At 42.8% G+C, this 25,418-nt stretch overlaps 2 protein-coding genes across 2 annotated transcripts in view; one reads left to right on the top strand and one right to left on the bottom strand.

Annotated features, from left to right (window-relative positions):
- The window catches only part of LOC121551861 (dynein axonemal assembly factor 5-like), a 40,006-nt gene extending 36,537 nt beyond the window's left edge, over positions 1-3,469 (bottom strand). Inside the window, exons 1-2 of the mRNA XM_045214651.1 lie at positions 2,900-3,469; positions 2,285-2,469 (exon numbers count right to left, since the gene is read on the bottom strand). Of these exons, the coding sequence (XP_045070586.1) occupies positions 2,285-2,469; positions 2,900-3,464 (750 nt within the window). The 5' untranslated portion in view covers positions 3,465-3,469. The remainder of the gene's footprint in view (positions 1-2,284; positions 2,470-2,899) is intronic.
- A 723-nt stretch (positions 3,470-4,192) lies between these two features.
- Positions 4,193-25,418, top strand: part of LOC121568742 (cAMP-dependent protein kinase type I-beta regulatory subunit) — a gene marked incomplete at its 3' end in the record, with an annotated part of 147,214 nt that continues 125,988 nt past the window's right edge. Inside the window, 2 exon segments of the mRNA XM_045214652.1 lie at positions 4,193-4,332; positions 7,262-7,456. Of these exon segments, the coding sequence (XP_045070587.1) occupies positions 7,280-7,456 (177 nt within the window).

The raw sequence follows: 25,418 nt of genomic DNA, 5'->3' as shown, positions 1-25,418 counted from the left end.
TAAAAAGTAACAACAATATCTATGGGCTAAAAAACCTAAATAAAAAACATTAGCTGACATGGGCTAGTTGATCTGGACATTTCTGACAAGTTATAAATAGCTCTCTAAGGTATGCAATGACTAACAAGAGGAACTGATGATGCACTATCCAATTTCAAAATGGCACCTTCTGCATTCTACTATAACAACTTTCAAGAGTAAGTTTAAAGCCGGACTAAGTTCCTTAAAAAAAAAAAAAAATGAAATATATATACAGTACCAGTCAAAAGTTTGGACACACCTACTCATTCAAGGGTTTTCTATATTTGGACTATTTTTCTACTTTTTAGAATAATAGTGAAGACATCAAAACTATGAAATAAAACATACGGAATCATGTAGTAACCAAAAAAGTGTTAAACAAATCAAAATATATTTTATATTTGAGATTCTTCAAATAGCCACCCTTTGCCTTGATGACAGCTTTGCACACTCTTGTCATTCTCTCAACCAGCTTCATGAGGTAGTCAACTGGAATGCATTTCAATTAACAGGTGTGCCTTGTTAAAAGTTAATTTGTGGAATTTCTTTCCTTCTTAACGCGTTTGAGCCAATCAGTTGTGTTGTGACAAGGTAGGGGTGGTATACAGAAGATAGCCCTATTTGGTAAAAGACCAAGTCCATATTATGGCAAGAACAGCTCAAATAAGCAAAGAGAAACGACAGTCCATCATTACTTTAAGACATGAAGGTCAGTCAATACGGAACATTTCAAGAAATTTGAAAGTTTCTTCAAGTGCAGTCACAAAAACCATCAAGCGCTATGATGAAACTGGCTCTCATGACGACTTCCACAGGAATGGAAGACCCAGAGTTACCTCTGCTGCAGAGGATACGTTCATTAGAGTTACCAGCCTCAGAAATTGCAGCCCAAATAAATGCTTCACAGAGTTCAAGTAACAGACACATCTCAACATCAACTGTTCAGAGGGGACTGTGTGAATCAGGCCTTCATGGTCGAATTGCTGCAAAGAAACCACTACTAAAGGACACCAATAAGAAGAAGAGACCTGCTTGGGCCAAGAAACATGAGCAATGGACATTAGACTGGTGGAAATGTGTCCTTTGGTCTGGAGTCCAAATTTGAGATTTTTGGTTCCAACCGGCATGTCTTTGTGAGACGTGGTGTGGGTGAACGGATGATCTCCGCATGTGTAGTTCCCACCGTAAAGCATGGAGGAGGTGTTATGGTGTAGGGGTGATTTGCTGGTGACACTGTCTGTGATTTATTTAGAATTCAAGGCACACTTAACCAGCATGGCTACCACAGCATTCTGCAGCGATACGCCATCCCATCTGGTTTGGGCTTAGTGGGACTATCATTTGTTTTTCAACAGGACAATGACCCAACACACCTCCAGGCTGTGTAAGGGCTATTTTACCAAGAAGGAGAGTGATGGAGTGCTGCATCAGATGACCTGGCCTCCACAATCCCCCGACCTCAACCCAATTGAGATGGTTTGGGATGAGTCGGACGGCAGAGTGAAGGAAAAGCAGCCAACAAGTGCTCAGCATATGTGGGAACTCCTTCAAGACTGTTGGAAAAGCATTCCAGGTGAAGCTGGTTGAGAGAATGCCAAGAGTGTGCAAAGCTGTCATCAAGGCAAAGGGTGGCTATTTGAAGAATCTATTTGGATTTGTTTAACACTTTTTTGGTTACTACATGATTCCATTTGTTTTATTTCATAGTTTTGATGTCTTCACTATTATTCTGCTATGTAAAAAATTGTAAAAATAAAGAAAAACCCTTGAATGAGTAGGTGTGTCCAAACTTTTGACTTTTCCCCCGACAGTTTGGGAATCACTGTAGTAACTGTTGGTGTAAAAGAAAAGCAGCCTTTATTAATATGTTGGATTGATTGATTAGATTGATTGACCAGTTTGTTTATTTTATTTTTACAAAAGACATTTATCCAACAAGGAAAATAATAATCTAGATGAACACAGTAATAACAGAATTAGTCTAATAATCTAATCATTAACACTAACGGTCACTGAGTATTTGTGCTGTATCTGCCAGATTTGACAGAATTAGTCTAATAATCTAATAATTAACACTGTCACTAGGAGTAGTTGAGCTTCCATCTGCCAGATTTGACATAATTTGTCTAATAATCTAATCATTAACACTAAGTGTCACTAGGAGTAGCTGATCTTTATCTGCCAGAATTTGTCTAATAATCTAATCATTAACACTGTCACTAGGAGTATTTGATCTTTATCTGCCAGATTTGACAGAACCAACCTGTGGTGAGTCGTCAAACAGCCTCTGTGCCAGGTGAGAGAGCACATCATCCACGTTCTTCCCCGTGCCGTACTGGATGACCGCTCCAGTGGCCTCGATGGTGGACACACGCACACGGGAATGCTGATGGGAGATGGTCTGCATCAGGGGCTTGACCAGGCTCTCTGCCTGCATGTGGAAATGTTCTGGGGATAGAGAAGCATTTCAAACAAGATTAATGTAAGGTGACTGTCACTTCATGCCACAGTATAAGTTAGGGTACGATTTCCTAAACCTTATCCTCAATACATTCAATTGTTATACATGTATTCAGAGAGACCATACATAGCTAGCTCTGTAGAGCATGCAAATCACAGAGAAACACATTATTTTGTTATTGTCCTATTGTCTATATTTCCATTAACTTAATTAATAATTAATATGTATATTCCATGACAGCCTGGTAGAGCTTTGGACTGTACAAAATAACTTAGAGCCACAAAAATAACCATTCTCTGACACAGCTTGGTCAGGTGTCCATGCAATAAACTTTAGCTAACACAGCTAGCTAGCTAACTAGTTAGCCTAACTTGTGGGCTAACAAGACTACACCCAGTACATTCTCAACCAGCTTACCTGGTACACTTTTTGCAAAATGAACAGTGCATTTGCAGCTCTCCCTTTTGACGTCTGGGAAAGGGTCGACAATAGTTCTCTGCAATATCTTCATCATATCGTCGAGGTAGGGAGCTAGGTGCCTACCACACACCTCCACTGTGAGAGTCAGCACCTCCACCATGGACAGCCGAAGTTCCTCCGCGGGCTCCAGGATCTCTTTCCCGCCGAGCCGCTGCGTCAAAGCGGGCATGAGATAAGGCAACGAATCCTCCGGTTGAGGAACACACCGAATAAAATCTCCAAGCATGTGTATGGCAGTCTCTCTGCATCTTTCCATAGGATCTGACAGGCATTTCAGCAGCGACTTTAGCAGACACGTGAAAACATCCTGCAACACGCCGCTCGAAAGCCCTTTATCAATAGTTTCTCTTTTGATTGCTTCAAGCGCTCTTTTTCTTGTGGTTTTGCTGTCTTCGTTGAGACAGTTTAGATGTCGAGCTAGCGCTCTCAAAACTTCAGAAGCAGCACGTTCTTCTCCCGCCGCCATCGTTGTTGCCATTTTCACTGTTACCTTTGTTGCCATTTTCACTGTTGATATGGCAACAAGCAGCGTTGCGACAAACATACTTGCTTTACGATAACTCTAATTCAAACCTTGACAACTTTATTGACAACTATTGCACCTTTGTGAAATGCAGTGGAAATTAATCTAAATCTATGGAATAAAGATTTGACATACTGTATTTTTGTTACAGAAAGTCATTGATGTGTATGTTGAATAGCATGATGAAATAGATATATCTTATAATATAAATAGTATCACTTACACCGTAACAATATAATAACTGTAGTATAACAAAGTTGGAATATGCGGATTTAATATCATATTCTTCTTTAGGTTAGGATTAAGATATTTTTATTAAGTATGTCAGTAACACAATTTGGGGGATCCCAATAATGGACTTTGTATCACAGCCTCATAACTAAACCTCATAACTAATGGACAGAAAATGGCAATTTGGTGCTTTCTCTGCATGACCAGGTAAGGAGCAGATCAGGTCTGTCAGTGTCATCTGTCAGAGAACCATTTCTCAGTCTGACACTGCTGAGAAAAACAAATAAACACCTGCTCTCTTCTTATGAAACTGGTGCATTGAAAATGACACGATGATGTGGACATCCACATAAGGAATGCCAAGGCACATAATTATTCAAACATTTCAAATGAGTAAAGGGATTGAAAGCTTGTTCCTGGCCTCGTGAGTTGCTTTGCGGCTGAATAAAAAGTGACAAATTGACGTCATTGGGACCGACGCAGAGCGAGCCCCAGCGAAAGCAGCAACCGAGCAGCGGCAGTTGCAGCAGCAGAGCATCTTCCCTAGCTACAGAGTAGCCTACCTTGCAAACAACATCCATAGCCAGGGACCTCTGAGCATCCCCGGAAAATAACGGTAAGAAATTGAATGGCACGACGAATATCTTATCTGGCAAAACCTCAACGTGTTGACGTATTTATCAGCAAATGAAACCAGGCTTGAATATTGCTTTTTGTTTTGCTATGGTTATGATTTGGTTGTCATCTTGTGTGAGAGAGAAATGAAAGATAGGGTCGTGCCCGGAACACGTAAACAGGTGCTCTAGTAATGCTAGTTAGGATACATTTGATTTTCACAGCAAATTATATCATAACTATCTTGCCAATTTTAAATGTTAGACATTGAGGCCAATGATGGAGGTTATGGGTTTATGATAGCTAGCTAACGTTAGCCTACCTAGTTTTAGTTTTAAGCTTGTTAGCTAGCTATGTAGTAGCTAGCTTCAGAGTCAAGCTAACAAATCAACCGTGATGTTTCCTTCAAATTGAAATAGCGGAAGTGAATTTGCGGAGGCTTTGCTTAGCTATCTCTGTCCTAGATCTGACTGTCTTTGCCTATTTATTCCATGACAGGCTACCTTGTTGTCAGAAGCTATTACATTGTTTAAAAACCACATTATTTTAGAATGCATCCTTTATTTGACAGTGAGGCTGTATTCCTGATGTGGGCTAGGCTATATGTAGATTGAGGTGACACTAAACAATATGGTTCTCTAGATAGTGTGACTGTACACCTGCCACAGGTACTGATTATGATTTGATCATGTCAAGGCATTGCTTTGATAAACTAGTAGGCTACACACAGTACCAGTCCAACGTTTGGAGACACCTACTTATTCAAGGGTTTTTATTTATTTTTTACAATTTTTTACGGTGTAGAATAATAGTGAAGACATCAAAACTATGAAATAACACATACAGAATCATGTAGTAACCAAATAAGTGTTAAACAAATCAAAATATATGTTATATTTGAGATTCTTCAAATAGCCACCCTTTGCCTTGATGACAGCTTTGCACACTCTTGGCATTCTCTCAACCAGCTTCATGAGGTAGTCACCTGGAATGCATTTCAATTAACAGGTGTGCCTTGTTAAAAGTTAATTTGTGGAATTTCTTTCCTTCTTAATGCGTTTGAGCCAATCAGTTGTGTTGTGACAAGGTAGGGGTGGTATACAGAAGATAGCCCTATTTGGTAAAATACCAAGTCCATATTATGGCAAGAACAGCTCAAATAAGCAAAGAGAAACGACAGTCCATCATTACTTTAAGACATGAAGGTTAGTCAATATGGAAAGTCGCAAAAACCATCAAGCGCTATGATGAAACTGGCTGTCATGAGGACTGCCACAGGAATGGAAGACCCAGAGTTACCTCTGCTGCAGAGGATAAGTTCATTAGAGTTAACTGCACTTCAGATTGCAGCCCAAATAAATGCTTCACAGAGTTCAAGTCACAGACACATCTCACCATCAACTGTTCAGAGGGGACTGTGTGAATCAGGCCTTCATGGTCGAATTGCTGCAAAGAAACCACTACTAAAGGACACCAATAAGAAGAAGAGACCTGCTTGGGCCAAGAAACATGACCAATGGACATTAGATAAGTGGACATTTGTCCTTTGGTCTGGAGTCCAAATTTGAGATTTTTGGTTCCAACCGGCATGTCTTTGTGAGACGTGGTGTGGGTGAACGGATGATCTCCGCATGTGTAGTTCCCACCGTAAAGCATGGAGGAGGTGTTATGGTGTAGGGGTGCTTTGCTGGTGACACTGTCTGTGATTTATTTAGAATTCAAGGCACACTTAACCAGCATGGCTACCACAGCATTCTGCAGCGATACGCCATCCCATCTGGTTTGGGCTTAGTGGGACTATCATTTGTTTTTCAACAGGACAATGACCCAACACACCTCCAGGCTGTGTAAGGGCTATTTTACCAAGAAGGAGAGTGATGGCGTGCTGCATCAGATGACCTGGCCTCCACAATCCCCCGACCTCAACCCAATTGAGATGGTTTGGGATGAGTCGGACGGCAGAGTGAAGGAAAAGCAGCCAACAAGTGCTCAGCATATGTGGAAACTCCTTCAAGACTGTTGGAAAAGCATTCCAGGTGAAGCTGATTGAGAGAATGCCAAGAGTGTGCAAAGCTGTCATCAAGGCAAAGGGTGGCTATTTGAAGAATCTCAAATATAAAATATATTTGGATTTGTTTAACACTTTTTTGGTTACTACATGATTCCATATGTTTTATTTCATAGTTTTGATGTCTTCACTATTATTCTGCTATGTAAAAAATAGTAAAAATAAAGAAAAATCCTTAAATGAGTAGGTGTGTCCAAACTTTTGACTGATACTGTAAGTGTCCGTGGTCATCAACAAGCCATATTAATAGGCTTCTGTCTATTGCAGTTTGGAGATCCAGCCCCTATCACATTTAAAGAAAATGCAAACTGACAGAGACAAACACACAAACAACCAGGGGCTGATATTTCTCCTCATTCTGACAACCTTTCCTCTTCTCCTCCCTCCTCTTCTTTACTCACTCACTCACTCACTCACTCACTCACTCACGCGCTCTCTCTTTCTCTCCCCCCTCCTCTTCTCCTCTCCTCTTCTCCTCTCCTCTTCATCGTCTCTCCCCTCCACTCCTCCTCTCATCTCCTCTGTCCTCTCCCCACATCTTTTCTCCTTCTCCTCTCCTCTCTTCTCTTCTCATCTCCTATTCATCTTCTCCCCTCCTCCTCTCCTCTTTCCACCCCTCGTCTCCCCCTCCCTCCTCCTCCTCCCCGCCCCCTTCTCCCCTCCTCTTCTCTCCTCTTCTCCCTGTGTCTGCTCTCTCCTCAACCTCCCCTGCTCTTCCTTCCCCTCCTCCTCTCCTCTTTCCACCTCTCCTCACCCCCTCTCTCCTCCTCCCCTCTCCTCTCCTTTCCCCTCCTCTTCTCTCCTTCTCTTCTCCCTTCATCTCCTCTCTCCTCAACTTCCCCTCCTCTCTCCCTCTCTGCAGATAAACCAGATAAATAACATGGCCACCTCCTCCTCCCCTAATGTGGATGAAGACGAGAGTCTGAAGGGCTGTGAAGTATTTGTGCAGAAGCACAACATCCAGCAGATCCTCAAAGAGTGCATTGTCAACCTGTGCATCGCCAAGCCTGAGCGTCCTATGAAATTCCTGCGGGAGCACTTTGAAAAACTGGAGAAGGTTTGTGAATCACCTTAAAGCTCCCCTTATTTGCGAACTAAAGCTCCCTTTACATTTTTACTGCATCTTCATTCTTTGCAAGATACATTTTTACCAACAATAATATTTATTTTGTTTATGACTATCTCTTTAGTTTTTTCATCTATAGGGACGTTGTGAGTAATGTTTTGTTTTGCAAATGTATGAATCATTTCTGTTGAATTGCACTCTGCTGAAAAGCAAGGATTTTCTATCAACGTATTGACATGTAATACACTAATTAACCAGCAGGTATTGGAATTGAGCTGAGTAGAAGCAATTATTATTATTTCATTTCACTGACTTGGATGTACTTTCATTAGCTGATAGTCTGATACATCAGAATACATGAGAAAGGAGACTCTGTTATGCCCATGTTTTCTTGTCATATCGTATGTTTTTTAGTATATTTGTAAATAAATAGCCTAGCAGTCGGTTTCATGATAATACTACTTTTGTCTAATAGGGCTTTCAACTCTCCACACAATGGTGGAGTATATTAGTTCAGGGCCTGGGAGCATTAGGGGCACAGAGACAGGGACAGTCCACAGACAGACAGGCTCAGAGTGTTGTATTGACGTTGTCTATCCACAAGTGTCTATGAGACAGACAGAGAACGACCTGTTACTGTCTGGTGCCTGGACCTACAGACTACAGAATAGAACTACAGAAGGGTGAATTTCTCAGAGGTTCTCTCTCTCTCGCTCTCTCTCTCTCTCCCTCTCCCTCTCCCTCTCCCTCTCCCTCTCTCTCTGAATGTATTAGCTCTGGCTGTCACCTCCGTAGCGAGAAGCATTTTAGATGAGCCCAGCTGGTGCATATATTCAACCTCTGGAGCCCTCAGCCCTTGAAAGTTAGGATAGGTATTTATTTATTTCACACACGCCATGTTGAGGATTCAGCAATGGCTGAATTATAAGCTATGTTAAAGGGAAATGTACAAAAAATTCAACTTCTTAGTCTTCATCTCCAGCACTACCTCAACATCAACATATGTGAAAATGATGCTTTTCTATGTTTTGTAGTAAAAAAGACAGAGGAATATAAACCAATTAGTAGACATTTAGTAAACACTCATCTCCCTCTATCTGTTTTTCATAGAAACATAGAAACTAGCCATTTTCACATACAGTATGTTGATGTTGAGGTGGTGCTCAAGATGATGAATATGAAGTTGACATTTATTTTTACATTTCCCTTTAAGGGAGCTTAAAAAAAAAAAATAGAATAGAGTACCATTATTTTTCCTAGAGGGAACTTTGGTTTGGGTGTTGCACTGTCACCGTTCACTACATTGGTGTCGAAAGTGGGATTGATTTTATTCCCATGACTTTCTTTGTAATAGATGTGTAGGCCTAAGTGGTATTGGATTTTGTTAGAATACCCTATGAATATCAATCAGGTGTTTGCTTTATGAATGTTTTGTCAACTGTTGGTACACTAAGCTTTCGCCTATTAAGGAACTGTCCACAGAGAGTCCTGAGGTGTCATATGATGTGTTTGAAAACAATGGGCTCTCATAGAGATAAATAGACCACAGAGGTGTCTGGTACACTGAACTGGGGTAAACCCAATAGCCCATGGTGACTCCAGGTCTACAACAGAAGGAGTGATTGTGTGACAGGATCAGATACAGAAAGGGGATGAGGTACGTGAGGACTGAGAAGTGAGCCTAGGGTTGGTTTTGCAGTGTACTCTCAATGCAGCGTGTGTGTGTGTGTGTGTGTGTGTGTGTGTGTGTGTGTGTGTGCACATTCGCATCCGTAAGGGATGATTATCCCAGTGTGAATTTATGGGAGTCATCTGATGATACTTTGCTGTGTGTAACTGATGATTCCTCTGACCCAGTTACATTGTTAATCTCAGGGAAGCTGTTACGAACCCCGTGGCTCTAAACATCTAGGGTGGATGGACATGAGACCCGTAACATAAATTCATGTAAATTATAAGTGTGGCAGGGAACAGTGAGAACCAAAAATGACACAACAACCATGAACTACCGTCAAACACAAAGTGTTTATTGCTGAACACACGGTAAGGGTTTGGGAAAAAGGGCTGAGCAGGACCCAAGAAATGAAACAATAGTGTAAAACCCCTAAACTGATCTTGCCTGCCTCAAGAACCGCTAGGCTACTGCTACCATACAAAAATACAGTGGGTGGTCCGCTCCAGGTCTCACTAGTGTTTATAGACAGAGTTCTTCCTTACGGGTAATGTACGCCCAAGGGCAACTAGCTTAAACTCCCCTTTTCCCAGAAACACACAAAGCTACCAAACAGGGTAATCAGCAATTATATACGTACACACCACACAGGATACAACAGTATCCACACTCAGGTAAAGAAATATATTCTAATAAAGTTACCAATAGGGTAACCAACAACTTAGTGAGTACACAATTCACACAGGACACCACCGTGTCCATACTCACATATGGCAAAAAGTCTCTCTCTTTCTCAACAAACACAAGACTGGTTTTTATACAATGGGCTGTGTGATTCAACAAACGAGTAACAGGTGGTGCTATTCACAGGAATGTTCACTGATTGGTCCAATCAGCAGACACCTCAACGACCACCAATCAGGAACATACAGGACACCTGTGATTAGGGCAGAAGGAGAGAAACACACAAAAACACAGGATACCTGTATCCGTAACACTCCCACCCTTAAAAGAGCAAACCAAAATGGTTTGCGACACACGTACTATCACAACACCCAAATTTCAATAATCATCCTGTCGGGATAACAAAAAAAACCCCTAGATCATCAAACACGAGACAAAGCATCTGCCATTACATTGTCTAACCCCTTTTTGTGGCGGATCTCCAAATTATAATTTTGCACGACAAGTGCCCAACGCATAAGGCGTTGGTTCTGGTTGTACATCCGGTGGAGAAAAACTAAGGGGTTATGATCAGTATACACTTCCACTGGTAATGCACTGGAACCAACATAAACTTCAAAGTACTGCAGAGCTAACAACAAAGCTAGAGCTTCTTGTTCAATGGTGGAATAGTTTGTCTGACATTTGTTAAATTTCCGTGAAAAATAACAGACAGGATTGTCCACTCCACTCTGGTCTTGCTGCAGTAGAACAGCACCAGCACCTCTGGCACTTGCATCTACCTCCAGTTTAAACGGCCGCTCAAAATCTGGCGCAGCAAGAACAGGAGTACTACACAAGAGTGCTTTAGCAGTGTTGAAAGCAGTACAACAATCTTCAGACCATACACATTTTCTCGCCGGACTGAGCAAATCCGTTAATGGAGCAACTACCGCAGAGAAATTTTTACAGAAACTACGGTAGTAGCCAACCATCCCTAAAAACGGCGTAGCTCTCTTCTGGTGGTAGGTGCGGAAATGCGTTTATAGCTGAGACCTTGGCATCTACAGGGCGCACCTGACCATGGCCGACCTGTTTACCCAGATAAGTAACAGTGGCCTTCCCAAACTCGCACTTTGCTAAGTTCAGGGTTAGAGAAGCGGTTGCTAGACGTTCACACACTACCCTTAGAGTGTTAACATGATCAGACCACTCAGTTGAATAAATTACCAGATCATCAAGGTAAGCACTACAATTAGGAACTCCAGCCAATACTGTGTTAACCAGGCGTTGGAAAGTGGCTGGTGCGTTCCGCATCCCAAATGCCATGACAGCATATTGTAGGAAGTGATCTGGGGTCACAAATGCAGAGATGTCGGAGGCACGTGGGGTTAACGGCACCTGCCAGTAACCTTTTAGAAGATCTAATTTGGTTACATAGGTAGCAGCACCAACAGTATCAATACAGTCATCCAGTCTGGGTAACGGGAGCAGTCGGGCACTGTGACCGCATTGACTTTCCGATAGTCCGTACATAATCTGGATGTCCCATCAGGTTTAGGAACCAGAATGCACGGAGAACTCCAAGGACTTGAACTTGGCATAGCCAGGTTATTCTCCAGCAAATAACCGACCTCACCCTCATTATCTTTCTCTTAGCGACGTTGACACGATAAGGATGTTGCTTGATAGGTGCAGCGTTTCCAACATTAATGTCATGTTCTAACACATTTGTACCTGTAGGAACATCATTAAAAAGACACGGAAAACTGTGTAATAGTCTCACAATATCATCTGACTGTCTGTCCGTTAAATGAATCAGGCTTGACGGGAGAGACAGCAGCATCTCTGAATTGGGCAATCTAGCACACTGCTGCTGAGTATTGCGCAACTCCAAACCATCTCCGTCCACATCATTAACATGACCTCCCACTACAGCCGTAGCAGCAACAGAGACAGCCGACTCGGCCAGTTTCTCTGGACTGTCTACCTGAGTAACGGGTCTGTTGTGGTATGTCTTCAACATGTTAACGTGGCACACACGAGATTGGCGTTTTCTATCAGGAGTCTGTATCACATAGTCAGTTTCAGTTAGTTTCTTTTCAATGACATAAGGCCCAGAGAAACGTGCTGACAATGACGCTCCTGGCACAGGCAACAACACAAGAACTCGGTCACCTGGCTGCAGTGAACGAGAAACAGCCTGTGTGTCATAGTGTCGTTTCATCCGTTTCTGTGAGGAAGACAGCGCTTCCTTTGCTAGAGCACAGGCAGCATGTAGGCGCTCACGAAAGCGACTAACGTAGTCCAACACATTTTCTTTCACACACAACTCTTGTGACAAAAACTGATCCTTAAGGACTTTCATAGGTCCTCTCATGGTGTGTCCAAACACCAGTTCAGCTGGGCTGAACCCTAGGGATTCCTGTACTGTCTCACGGACAGCAAATAACACTAGAGGAACTCCCTCATCCCAATCTTTCTCAGATTCCAAGCAATATTTACGGAGCATAGACTTCAGGGTCTGATGCCAACGTTCAAGCGCACCCCTGAGACTCTGGGTGATATGCGCTTGACACACGGTGTGTAACTGACAAGGATTTTAACACTTGTTTGAAAAGTTTAGAAAGGAAATTCGTACCCTGATCAGTTTGTATCACCTTAGGTAATCCAAAAGTTGAGAAGAATTTGATCAACGCTTTACTCACCACTGGAGCAGTAATCCTTCGCAGAGGAATGGCCTCTGGGTACCTGGTGGCCACACACATAATTGTCAACATAAACTGGTTACCAGATTTTGTTTTTGGTAATGGTCCAACACAATCAACCATCACATGTTCGAATGGTTCACCTATGGCCGGTATGGGACAAAGAGGCGCGGGGGAAATAACCTGGTTCGGTTTCCCAACTACTTGACAGGTGTGGCAAGTCCGACAGAACTGAGCCACATCTTGTTTTAAACCAGGCCAAAAGAAATGTCGCAAAACACGATCATAAGTCTTGGTGACTCCCAGATGTCCGGACCACTGGTGATCATGAGCGAGGGATAAAACATTTTGTCGAAAGGCTGTAGGAATCACTATTTGGTAAACAGCATTCCAATCTCCGCCAGCGTCAACATGGGATGTCCATTTACGCATGAGGAGATTACCATCAATGAAGTATGCCATGTTTTTCTTCTTTAGCTCCTCCTCTGAGACAACACTAGAAAAACATTTAGCCAGGCTAATGTCAACCTGTTGGTTAGCGATCAGCTGCTCACGAGTAACTGGTAACTGTATTGCCTCAGCAACAAGTTCCATTTCCTTCTTCCTTTCTCTGGGCTGTTGGTCAGACTGCACCAGCTTACCAGAGGTAGCACCCGAACTATCCTCTGGGTCACACTCTCTGAATAGAATCGTGTCTGACAAATCTACCACTTCACCCACTTGTCGTGCTTGAGCACGTGTGACAGCACAAGCGGGGAACACATCTGGATAACCCTGTGCCAGCTCCTCGGAGAGAGACTGGTCACTTTTATCCAATACCTCCAATATGGGTATTACCTTTCCTCCGGCAATATCGTTGCCCATTATAAAGGTCACCCCTTTTACTGGCAACATCGGACGTACGCCAACTCTGAACAATCCACTGACTAACTCAGAGTGTACGTTCACAAAGTGCAATGGCACTGGGACGAAACCCATTTCAATTCCTTGTACTAACACACTGGAACCACAATATGTATTATTAGACAAGGGCAACACATCAGCTAGTATGAACGACTGCGCCGCACCAGTATCTCTGAGGATTCTAACTGGACGCTGAGACGCTTCATCATCTGATATAGAAACAAACCCCTCAAAAATGAACGGTTCATAACTGTGATCTGGGACAGGGACTTTCAAACCACATTCACTATGAGGCTTCTGTCTTGATTCCGGCCTTACAACCGTACTGAATCAGCCCAACACCCGTTGGTGGCCTGGCGTGCTGAGGCATCCCCGGTTTGCGTTTAAGCAAAAAGCAATCACTAACCAAATGTCCCACCTTATGACAATAGAAACAGTGACGCACATCTTTTGGGCGTGCTGGATGTACTGCTGGTCGACTAGGACTAGAAGTTAGCAACTCCGCAGCCCTGCTCTCCGTACGAGCCGAAAACACGCTCTTATGCGTCAACACAAACTCGTCTGCCAATACAGACGCTTCCGACAGTGAGGATACTTTCTGTTCGTTCAGATAAACTACAATGCGTTCGGGTAAGCAATTTTTAAACTCTTCTAACAAGATTAACTCCCGTAGAGAGTTAAAATCAGTTACCTTACTAGCACTGTGCCATTTGTCAAACAGATTTCCTTTGTCTCTAGCAAACTCCACATAAGTCTGAGTAGGAGACTTTTTATGAGACCTAAATCTCTGTCGATATGCCTCAGGAACAAGCTCATAGGCACGAAGAACAGTAGCTTTGACCACCTCATAATTCAAACTGTCTTCAAGAGGTAGCGCTGCCAGAACCTCTTGGGCTTTACCTGTTAGCTTACACTGAAGTAATAGGCACCATACCTCGTCGGGCCATTTCAATGCTACCGCTATACGTTCAAAAACACTGAAATAGGAATCAACCTCTGACTCCCTGAACACAGGTACCAAGGTGATCTGCCTACTAATATCAAACGTAGCAGATGACACAGCTGGTGAGGATGGCTCACTAGCAGGCATAGTATTAGCAGAGACTAACCTCGCTGTTTCTGCCTCTAGTTCCATTTTACGCATCGCCAGTTCTTGATCAAGCCTACGCGTCTCCAGTTCTTGATCAAGCCTACGCGTCTCCAGTTCTTGATCAAGCCTCACGCGTCTCCAGTTCCATCTTACGCGTCTCCTGTTCTATCTTACGCGTCTCCTGTTCTGCCTCTAGCTCCATTTTACGCATCTCCAGCTTGTCTTGCCTGATTTGTGCCCGCTCTTCCGCCTCCATTTGGAGCCGCGTCGAGCGGACATCGATCCTGGCATCACTGTCAGTCAGTGGGGAGAGTGGGTCATAACGGGGCAATGTGGCTGGAGCCTTAGCCTCGTCCTCAGACACTGATGGGCTTACAGAAACATCAACCACATCCCCTACAGGAGCAGCAGACTCAGGCGGCGGTAACTCAAGCACTCGCTTGTTTAACAATATCGCTAGCACTACTTCCCTAACTTCTGCTTTCACTATACCCCTCGGTATGGGTACAGAAAAGTGGTCAGCCAAAACCTGTAGATCCACTCTACGGCAATTCTCAAAAACCCCCCACGTAGGGTTTTCCAAAAATGCTTCCAAATCAAAAGTAGCCATCCTACTAACTACACGAGCCGTCGACTACTGAACACACACAAAAAAAAACAGGTAGTTACAGCTGCTAAGCTCAACACTGAACCAGACACTTACTAATTTGCACGAGTAGCATGGGATAGATCCCAGACGAGCCCCCACTTTATGTTACGAACCCCGTGGCTCTAAACATCTAGGGTGGATGGACATGAGACCCGTAACATAAATTCATGTAAATTATAAGTGTGGCAGGGAACAGTGAGAACCAAAAATGACACAACAACCATGAACTACCGTCAAACACAAAGTGTTTATTGCTGAACACACGGTAAGGGTTTGGGAAAAAGGGCTGAGCAGGACCCAAGAAATGAAACAATAGTGTAAAACCCCTAAACTGATCTTGCCTGCCTCAAGAACCGCTAGGCTACTGCTACCATACAAAAATACAGTGGGTGGTCCGCTCAGGTCTCACTAGTGTTTATAGACAGAGTTCTTCCCTCTACGGGTAATGTACGCCCAAGGGCAACTAGCTTAAACTCCCCTTTTTCCCAGAAACACACAAAGCTACCAAACAGGGTAATCAGCAATTATATACGTACACACCACACAGGATACAACAGTATCCACACTCAGGTAAAGAAATATATTCTAATAAAGTTACCAATAGGGTAACCAACAACTTAGTGAGTACACAATTCACACAGGACACCACCGTGTCCATACTCACATATGGCAAAAAGTCTCTCTCTTTCTCAACAAACACAAGACTGGTTTTTATACAATGGGCTGTGTGATTCAACAAACGAGTAACAGGTGGTGCTATTCACAGGAATGTTCACTGATTGGTCCAATCAGCAGACACCTCAACGACCACCAATCAGGAACATACAGGACACCTGTGATTAGGGCAGAAGGAGAGAAACACACAAAAACACAGGATACCTGTATCCGTAACAGAAGCGATGCAGCGTTGAGTTCCTCAGGAGGGTCTAAACCTTTCAGACTATTAAAAATGCTCAGTAGCCTTCATATTTCCCTTCTAGTCGTTTAGCTGAGACCAGTCTTCTGCAGCAGTTTACAATAAACACATTGAAGTACATGGAACAACCACCACGTGACTCAAGCACAGTAAGTAAACGCTTCTTCAATGCAATGTTTTGGTGTCTGCCCTGGCACTACACAGCTGATTTAAATAATCAACTGATCATCAAGCTTTGATCATTTGAATCAGCTGTGTAGTGTTAGGGCAAAAACCAAAACGTGCACGCCTTGGCATCCCGAGGACCGAGTTTGGGAAACGCTGCATTAAACCTAGTCCTGGCCTAAAAAGCATGTTCAATGGAGAATCTCCATTGGAGGTGTTTTTTAGGCTTAATCTGTGTCCGGGAAGCCATTCATAAGTGTTAGTTAGTTACAGTCACTATGTTGGAATAGAATGGTCAATGGAACTCAGAGTTCAATGACGCAATGGCTTTAAAAGAAGGCCTCATTCCGGTCCAGAAATCAACATAGGTTTTTGCTCTACATGTGCAGTAGCTGTAACTAATCCTGTGTATCCTCCATCCCCCCTGTGTTGTGATATTATAGAGGATTACCCAGGCCAGGGAGCGTGCAGCACACAGCATGGGTCACAGGGATTATAATCCCGTTTTTTTCCAGATTATTATGGTTGGCCTACCCACAGTACTTTGTGCTGGGTTTTGATGCGTGTGTATGTGTCTCTGTATGAGTGTGAGTGTGTGCACGTGTGTATGTGTCTCCGTATGAGTGTGTGTGTGATGGTGCCCCTGTCCTAGCTGCGGTGCTAGCCCCAGCAGGTCTCTGTTGTCAAGGAGACCGTGGAGCATAGTGTGAAAGAGAGTGTTGCTAGTCTAGTAGGGCTGAATATAGAGGGAGACAAAATGCTGCAGAGAGAGTGTAAAGTGAAAATGCTAATCGGATCACTTAGGCTTTACCATGACATGTATATTGGAGATGCTGTCAAATGATATCGAATGCCTGTCCACTTTCTAATGCAATCAATCATGTTTACATGATCCTTACAGATAATCTGACATTAGCCTATATGATATTATCTGGCTTAGATGCTTCTTTATGAGACGGTTTATGATTATGAAGGATCTTTGTCTTTGTTGAATTAAGTTGTTCAAAATGCTGTCCAAATCCTTTAAGAATGTGTAGCATTCAATATGAATCCTCAATATGTCATGTTGTTGCTGAAGCTCACTTCATTTCAAACACCACAGACCTAATAATCAACCCCACTAGAACAGTGTTGTATCATACTACTTAGCTAGCTAGTCCTCCTAGTCTCTTTGTTTTGACAGTATATTGTGCAGTGTCTGAGGGTTGACTTCCCCATAGAGCCGGGCAGGCTCCCCATGGGGTCTCTATTCTCAGTGGGGAGGAGGAGGACAGAGGAGAATAGACTGACTGTGTCTGCCTACTGCAGTCTGGAGCCTGGAGAGTAGGAGAGAGGATGATTGTCTGTGTCTGCCTACTGTAGTCTGGAGCCTGGAGAGTAGGAGAGAGGATGATTGACTGTGTCTGCCTACTGTAGTCTGGAGCCTGGAGAGGGGAGAGGGACTCCCTGCTGCAGCTTGGAGACAGCAGACCATGATCAGTCACGCTGTTTACACACAGACAGTAGAGCCACTGAGACTGGGACTGGGACTAACGCTTCTGATTGAACAAATGTCTCCAACCATGTTGTGAAGTGTGTGTGTGTGTGTGTGTGTGTGTGTGTGTGTGTGTGTGTGAAATTAAGCAGCCTTACCAATATTTCAGTGCAATATTGGTTAGACTGCTGAATTTAATCAGAACACAATTAAAAACTGACACTAAAGACACAGGGAGTTGTAGTTTCCAACAGGCCAATATTCTACATAGTTTAGTGCATAAAACATGGTAATTAACTACAATGACCGTAATCCATTGCGCATCTACTTGTCCAGTCTGTGTTTCTTTTACGCCTGCTATGGAAGAGACAGAATAATGCACGGTCATGAGGTGATATAGAGAGCAGCTGTTGCTTCGCGAGGTATCTCTACCTGAAAATACATGATCTAAGCGATTGATAGTTGGTATTCAGCAGTCATAAAAGCATGCCTTATTTACTTTGAAGAACTACAAAATAGTGATTTTGTCAGACAGCATAGGCAGCAGCTCTATGGAGATGAGATGATGACTTGGAATGAAATAATAAAGTCATCAAATAAAACAAATGTAATATACACAACAACTGAAATATTTTATTAAAGTCAAGTAATGTGAATAACTGATGGTTTCTAAGTGATAAGCAGAAATAAGCAGTCACTACCATCATGGGACTTAATTGTTTAATTCTGTGTTGTTACAGCATTCAACCCAACTAATCGAAATCGAAATAGAAAACCGTGATTATTTTGTAATAATCAAACCGAAACCGAACCGACCTCAAAAAGCACTAATCTCTCAGAACTATGTGATTCCCTTCTCTCTCACTCTCGCTCTCTCTCACACTCTCTTTCTCTCAAACACACACACAGACACTCAGTCCCTCATTCAGTTACTCACTCTCTCTCCGCGTTTGGGAGAGAATGTTATGTGCCCTACAGAGGAGCTGTTGACAGATGATCTAGGGAGTGGGTTGAAAATAGGCTTTTAAATCATTTTCATCACCATCCGTCTCTCTCTCTCTCTCCTCTCTCTCTCCTCTCTCTCTCTCTCTCCTCTCTCTCTCCTCTCTCTCCTCTCTCTCTCCTCTCTCTCTCTCTCTCTCTCGTTTTCTCTTCTCTTTCTTCTCCCTCTCTCTCTCTCTTTCTCTCAATCCATTCTCTCTCTCTCTTCTCTCTTCTCTTTCCTCTCTCTCCTCTCTCTTTTCTCTTTCCTCTTTCTCTTCTCTCTCTCTCTCACTTCTCTTCTATTTATCTCTATCTCCTGCCTCTTTTTCTCGCTTTGTCAGGCTCTCCTTCATCAGTAGTTGATGCCGTGGGTTCTGTTCTATTCTGTACGGGTGTTATTCAACTTTCTCCCCTGTCACCCATCTGAGGGTGGTAACCTAGGCAACCAGAGAACAGATAGCCTCCAGCTCTGTATTTAATAGAAGAGCCTTTCTTCTAAACTTTTCTCCCCTTATGCACTTCTGACCCAAATAGATACTTTTCCTTTAAGTATTCTCCCTCTGCCCACAGACTCTAAAGCTAGTCCCAAATGGCACCCTATTCCCTATATGGGCCCTGGTCAAAAGTAGTGCACTAAATAGGTATAGGCTGCCTAACCTTTCAAATATACCTTGGGATAATTTCATGCATGATTCATCCCTCATACAGTATCTTTCACACCTCTCTCGCGAGACACACACCCCACACTCCTAGGGGGACTCATCAGATCTGTGTGACTTTTTAACACTGTTTTTCAGGCTAATGCAGCGTTTCCCAAACTAAAGGTCGCGACCCCATGTGGTGTCTCCTGATTTGACCTCCGTCAGTAACCTCCGCTAGATGTGGTTGTAATAAACAGAGAGGTTTTCCTACAAATGTAGCTCTATCTTTTGAACGGTTTAAGCTACAAAATATGATGACCCCATCACTGAAGACTCTCAGGAACAAGTACAGCGCCTTCAGAAAGTTTTCACCCCCCTTGACTTTTTCCACATTGTGTTGTGTTACAAAGTGGGATTAAAATGGATGTAAGTGTCATTTTTTTTGTCAACGTTCTACACAAAATACTCTGTAATGTCAAAGTGAAAAGAAAAGAAGGAAAATAAAACACTAATAGATCTTGATTAGATAAGTATTCAACCCCATGTTAGAATCGCCTTGGCAGGGATTACAGCTGTGTGTCTTTCTGGGTAAGTCTCTAAAAGCTATGCACACCTGGATTGTACAATATTTGCCCATTATTCTTTCAAAAAAATCTTCAAGCATTGATAAACAGCCATTTTCAACTCATGCCATAGATGTTCATGCCGATTTAAGTCAAAACTGTAACTAGGCCACTCAGAAACATTCAATGTCATCTTGGTAAGCAACTCCAGTGTATATTTGGCCTTGTGTTTTAGGTAATTGTCCTGCTGAAAGGTCAATTTGTCTTCCAATGTCTGTTGGAAAGCAGATAGAACCAAGTTTTCCTCTAGGATTTTGCCTGTGCTTAGCTCTATTCCATTTATTGTTACACCAAAAAACTCCCTAGTCCTTGCTGATGACAAGCATACCCATAACATGATGAAGCACCACCATGCTTGAAAATATGAAGAGTGGTACTCAGTGATGTGTTGTGTTGGATTTTTCCCCAAACATAACACTTTGTATTCAGGACAAAAAGTTTATTTCAAACAGGATGCATGTTTTGGAATATTTTTTATTTTGTACAGGCTTTCTTCTTTTCACTCTGTCATTTATGTTAGTATTGTGGAGTAATTACATTGTTGTTGATTCAGCCTCCGTTTTCTCCTATCACAGCCATTCAACTCTGTAACTGTTTTAAAATCACCATTGGCCTCATGGTGAAATCCCTGAGCGTTTTTTTTCCTTTCCGGCAACTAAGTTAGGAAGGGCACCTGTACAGTGAGGGAAAAAAGTATTTGATCCCCTGCTGATTTTGTACGTTTGCCCACTGACAAAGAAATGATCAGTCTATAATTTTAATGGTAGGTTTTTTTTAACAGTGAGAGACAGAATAACAACAAAAATTCCAGAAAAACGCATGTCAAAAATGTTATAAATTGATTTGCATTTTAATGAGGGAATTAAGTATTTGACCTCTCTGCAAAACATGACTTAGTACTTGGTGGCAAAACCCTTGTTGGTAATCACAGAGGTCAGACATTTCTTGTAGTTGGCCACCAGGTTTGCACACATCTCAGGAGGGATTTTGTCCCACTCCTCTTTGCAGATCTTCTCCAAGTCATTAAGGTTTCGAGGCTGACGTTTGGCAACTCAAACCTTCAGCTCCCTCCACAGATTTTCTATGGGATTAAGGTCTGGAGACTGGCTAGGCCACTCCAGGACCTTAATGTGCTTCTTCTTGAGCCACTCCTTTGTTGCCTTGGCCGTGTGTTTTGGGTCATTGTCATGCTGGAATACCCATCCACGACCATTTTCAATGCCCTGGCTGAGGGAAGGAGGTTCTCACCCAAGATTTGACGGTACATGGCCCCGTCCATCGTCCCTTTGATGCGATGAAGTTGTCCTGTTCCCTTAGCATAAAAATACCCCCAAAGCATAATGTTTCCACCTCCATGTTTGATGGTGGGGATGGTGTTCTTGGGGTTATAGGCAGCATTCCTCCTCCTCCAAACACGGCGAGTTGAGTTGATGCCAAAGAGCTCCATTTTGGTCTCATCTGACCACAACACTTTCACCCAGTTCTCCTCTGAATCATTCAGATGTTCATAGGCAAACTTCAGACGGGCATGTATATGTGCTTTCTTGAGCAGGGGGACCTTGCGGGCGCTGCAGGATTTCAGTCCTTCACGACGTAGTGTGTTACCAATTGTTTTCTTGGTGACTATGGTCCCAGCTGCCTTGAGATCATTGACAAGATCCTCTCGTGTAGTTCTGGGCTGATTCCTAACCGTTCTCATGATCATTGCAACTCCACGAGGTGAGAACTTGCATGGAGCCCCAGGCCGAGGGAGATTGACAGTTATTTTGTGTTTCTTCCATTTGCAAATAATCGCACCAACTGTTGTCACCTTCTCACCAAGCTGCTTGGCGATGGTATTGTAGCCCATTCCAGCCTTGTGTAGGTCTACAATCTTGTCCCTGACATCCTTGGAGAGCTCTCTGGTCTTGGCCATGGTGGAGAGTTTGGAATCTGATTGATTGCTTCTGTGGACAGGTGTCTTTTATACAGGTAACAAACTGAGATTAGGAGCACTCCCTTTAAGAGTGTGCTCCTAATCTCAGCTCGTTACCTGTATAAAAGACACCTGGGAGCTAGAAATCTTTCTGATTGAGAGGGGGTAAAATACTTATTTCCCTCATTAAAATGCAAATCAATTTATAACATTTTTGACATGCGTTTTTCTGGATTTTTTGGTTGTTATTCTGTCTCTCACTGTTCAAATAAACCTACCATTAAAATTATAGACTGATCATTTCTTTGTCAGTGGGCAAACGTACAAAGTCAGCAGGGGATCAAATACTTTTTTCCCTCACTGTATGTGAGTGTATTGATACACCATCCAAAGTGTAATTAATAACTCCATCATGCTCAAAGGGATATTCAATAGGCATGGGAAAACCTTCTTTGCTAGGCATTGGAAAACCTCCCTTGTTTTTGTGGTTGAATCTGTGTTTGAAATTCACTGTTCGACTGAGGGACCTTACAGATAATTGTATGTGTGGGGTACAGAGATGAGGTAGTCATTTAAAAATAATCTTAAACACTATTACATTATTACTAGTTAGTCCATGCAACTTATTATGCGACTTGTTAAGCACATTTTTACTCCTGAACTTATTGAGGCTTGCCATAACAAAAGGATTGAATACGTATTGACTCAAGACATTTCAGCTTTTTAATTTTTTCTTAATTTGTAAACATTTCTATAAACATAATTCCACTTTGACATTATGGGTTATTGTGTGTAGATCAGTGACACACAATCTAAATGTCATCCATTTTAAATTCAGGCTGTAACAGAACAACATGTGGAAAAGGTCAAGGGGTGTGAATTTTCACTGTATACAGTGGGGAGAACAAGTATTTGATACACTGCCGATTTTTCAGGTTTTCCTACTTACAAAGCATGTAGAGGTCTGTAATTTTTATCATAGGTACACTTCAACTGTGAGAGACGGAATCTAAAACAAAAATCCAGAAAATCACATTGTATGATTTTTAAGTAATTAATTTGCATTTTATTGCATGACATAAGTATTTGATCACCTACCAACCAGTAAGAATTCCGGGTCTCACAGACCTGTTAGTTTTTCTTTAAGAAGCCCTCCTGTTCTCCACTCATTACCTGTATTAACTGCACCTGTTTGAACTCGTTACCTGTATAAAAGACACCTGTCCACACACTCAATCAAACAGACTCCAACCTCTCCACAATGGCCAAGACCAGAGAGCTGTGTAAGGACATCAGGGATAAAATTGTAGACCTGCACAAGGCTGGGATGGGCTACAGGACAATAGGCAAGCAGCTTGGTGAGAAGGCAACAACTGTTGGCGCAATTATTAGAAAATGGAAGAAGTTCAAGATGACGGTCAATCACCCTCGGTCTGGGGCTCCATGCAAGATCTCACCTCGTGGGGCATCAATGATCATGAGGAAGGTGAGGGATCAGCCCAGAACTACACGACAGGACCTGGTCAATGACCTGAAGAGAGCTGGGACCACAGTCTCAAAGAAAACCATTAGTAACACACTACGTCGTCATGGATTAAAATCCTGCAGCGCACGCAAGGTCCCCCTGCTCAAGCCAGCGCATGTCCAGGCCCGTCTGAAGTTTGCCAATGACCATCTGGATGATCCAGAGGAGGAATGGGAGAAGGTCATGTGGTCTGATGAGACAAAAATAGAGCTTTTTGGTCTAAACTCCACTCGCCTTGTTTGGAGGAAGAAGAAGGATGAGTACAACCCCAAGAACACCATCCCAACCGTGAAGCATGGAGGTGGAAACATCATTGTTTGGGGATGCTTTTCTGCAAAGGGGACAGGACGACTGCACCGTATTGAGGGGAGGATGGATGGGGCCATGTATCGCGAGATCTTGGCCAACAACCTCCTTCCCTCTGTAAGAGCATTGAAGATGGGTCGTGGCTGGGTCTTCCAGCATGACAACGACCCAAACCACACAGCCAGGGCAACTAAGGAGTGGCTCCGTAAGAAGCATCTCAAGGTCCTGGAGTGGCCTAGCCAGTCTCCAGACCTGAACCCAATAGAAAATCTTTGGAGGGAGCTGAACGGCTGTATTGCCCAGCGACAGCCCCAAAACCTGAAGGATCTGGAGAAGGTCTGTATGGAGGAGTGGGCTAAAATCCCTGCTGCAGTGTGTGCAAACCTGGTCAAGACCTACAGGAAACGTATGATCTCTGTAATTGCAAACAAAGGTTTCTGTACCAAATATTAAGTTCTGCTTTTCTGATGTATCAAATACTTATGTCATGCAATAAAATGCAAATTAATTACTTAAAAATCATACAATGTGATTTTCTGGATTTTTGTTTTAGATTCTGTCTCTCACAGTTGAAGTGTACCTATGATAAAAATGACAGACCTCTACATGCTTTGTAAGTAGGAAAACCTGCAAAATCGGCAGTGTATCAAATACTTGTTCTCCCCACTGTATGTCCTCTGTTTCCCTCTACAATGCCCACAAGCCACACAGGACTCATTATGACAGAGTGGACAAGACCAGGCACTAAATCAGACTGGGGGGAAAAGACCATCATCAATGATGATGTTCTTTTCTACAAAGAATATACTAAATGATTGGCTGATGATCTTCGGAACTTCCCAATACCTTGCTGATGCATTTCAGTCACTTCAAACCATCCTTCTTTCAGATTGAAATACTGTCAATAGTACTGCCAGACTGTCATAGCTCCAATTAAAAAAGTTAACATCGGCCGTTGATTACATATGGATATCAAAATGCTGTCGCGGACCATAAATGTTTGGGAACCCCTGGGCTAATGTGATGTCTGTGTGTCTGTAGGAGGGCTTTGTGTAAAATAACAGTTTAGGGCCATTCATTCCCTTTCATCCATTCATGCTTTTTAATGATGTTCTTTGATGGTCTGTGCAGCAGCCCCAGTTCCAGCTCCAGCCCTAGCCCTAGCCAAGAAGCATCCCCAATATTATTAATGACCCATGTGTAGGGCCAGGACTGCGTCCCAAATGGCACACTATTCCCTATATAGTGCACAAATTTGGACTACTTTTGAATATGGGAGACACATACGAAGGTACAGACACATGCATACGCACACAAGCGCTAGCACACGCACTCTACACACACGTACATTGTAATATTGTTGTATGGTGGTGTTATACATTTTGTATTGTAGATATGTAGTGGTGTAATAATGTTATATGATGTACTGTTTTATCTTTTGTTTTATATGTAATGTAAGTGCCTTAATGTGTTTGGACCCCAGGAAGAGTAGCTGCTGCCTTGGCAGGAACTAATGGGGATCCCTAATAAATACAAATACAAATACAAAAGCAATGAACTATATGGTGAATAGGCTGCCATTTGAGATGCTGACCATTTAATGCCTATAACTAGGAAAAACACAGTTTTTAACAGTCTTGTTTTTACAGAGAGAGAGCGAAGGCTATGGATATAGATAACTAAGCTATAGATAACTCCATTGAGAGGAAGTCAAGGAGC

This window comes from Coregonus clupeaformis, unplaced genomic scaffold, assembly GCF_020615455.1.
Source record: "Coregonus clupeaformis isolate EN_2021a unplaced genomic scaffold, ASM2061545v1 scaf0293, whole genome shotgun sequence".
In the NCBI taxonomy this organism is placed as follows: domain Eukaryota; kingdom Metazoa; phylum Chordata; class Actinopteri; order Salmoniformes; family Salmonidae; genus Coregonus; species Coregonus clupeaformis.
Note: the sequence above shows the minus strand (reverse complement) of the source record. Positions and strands in the feature narration are given on the sequence as shown.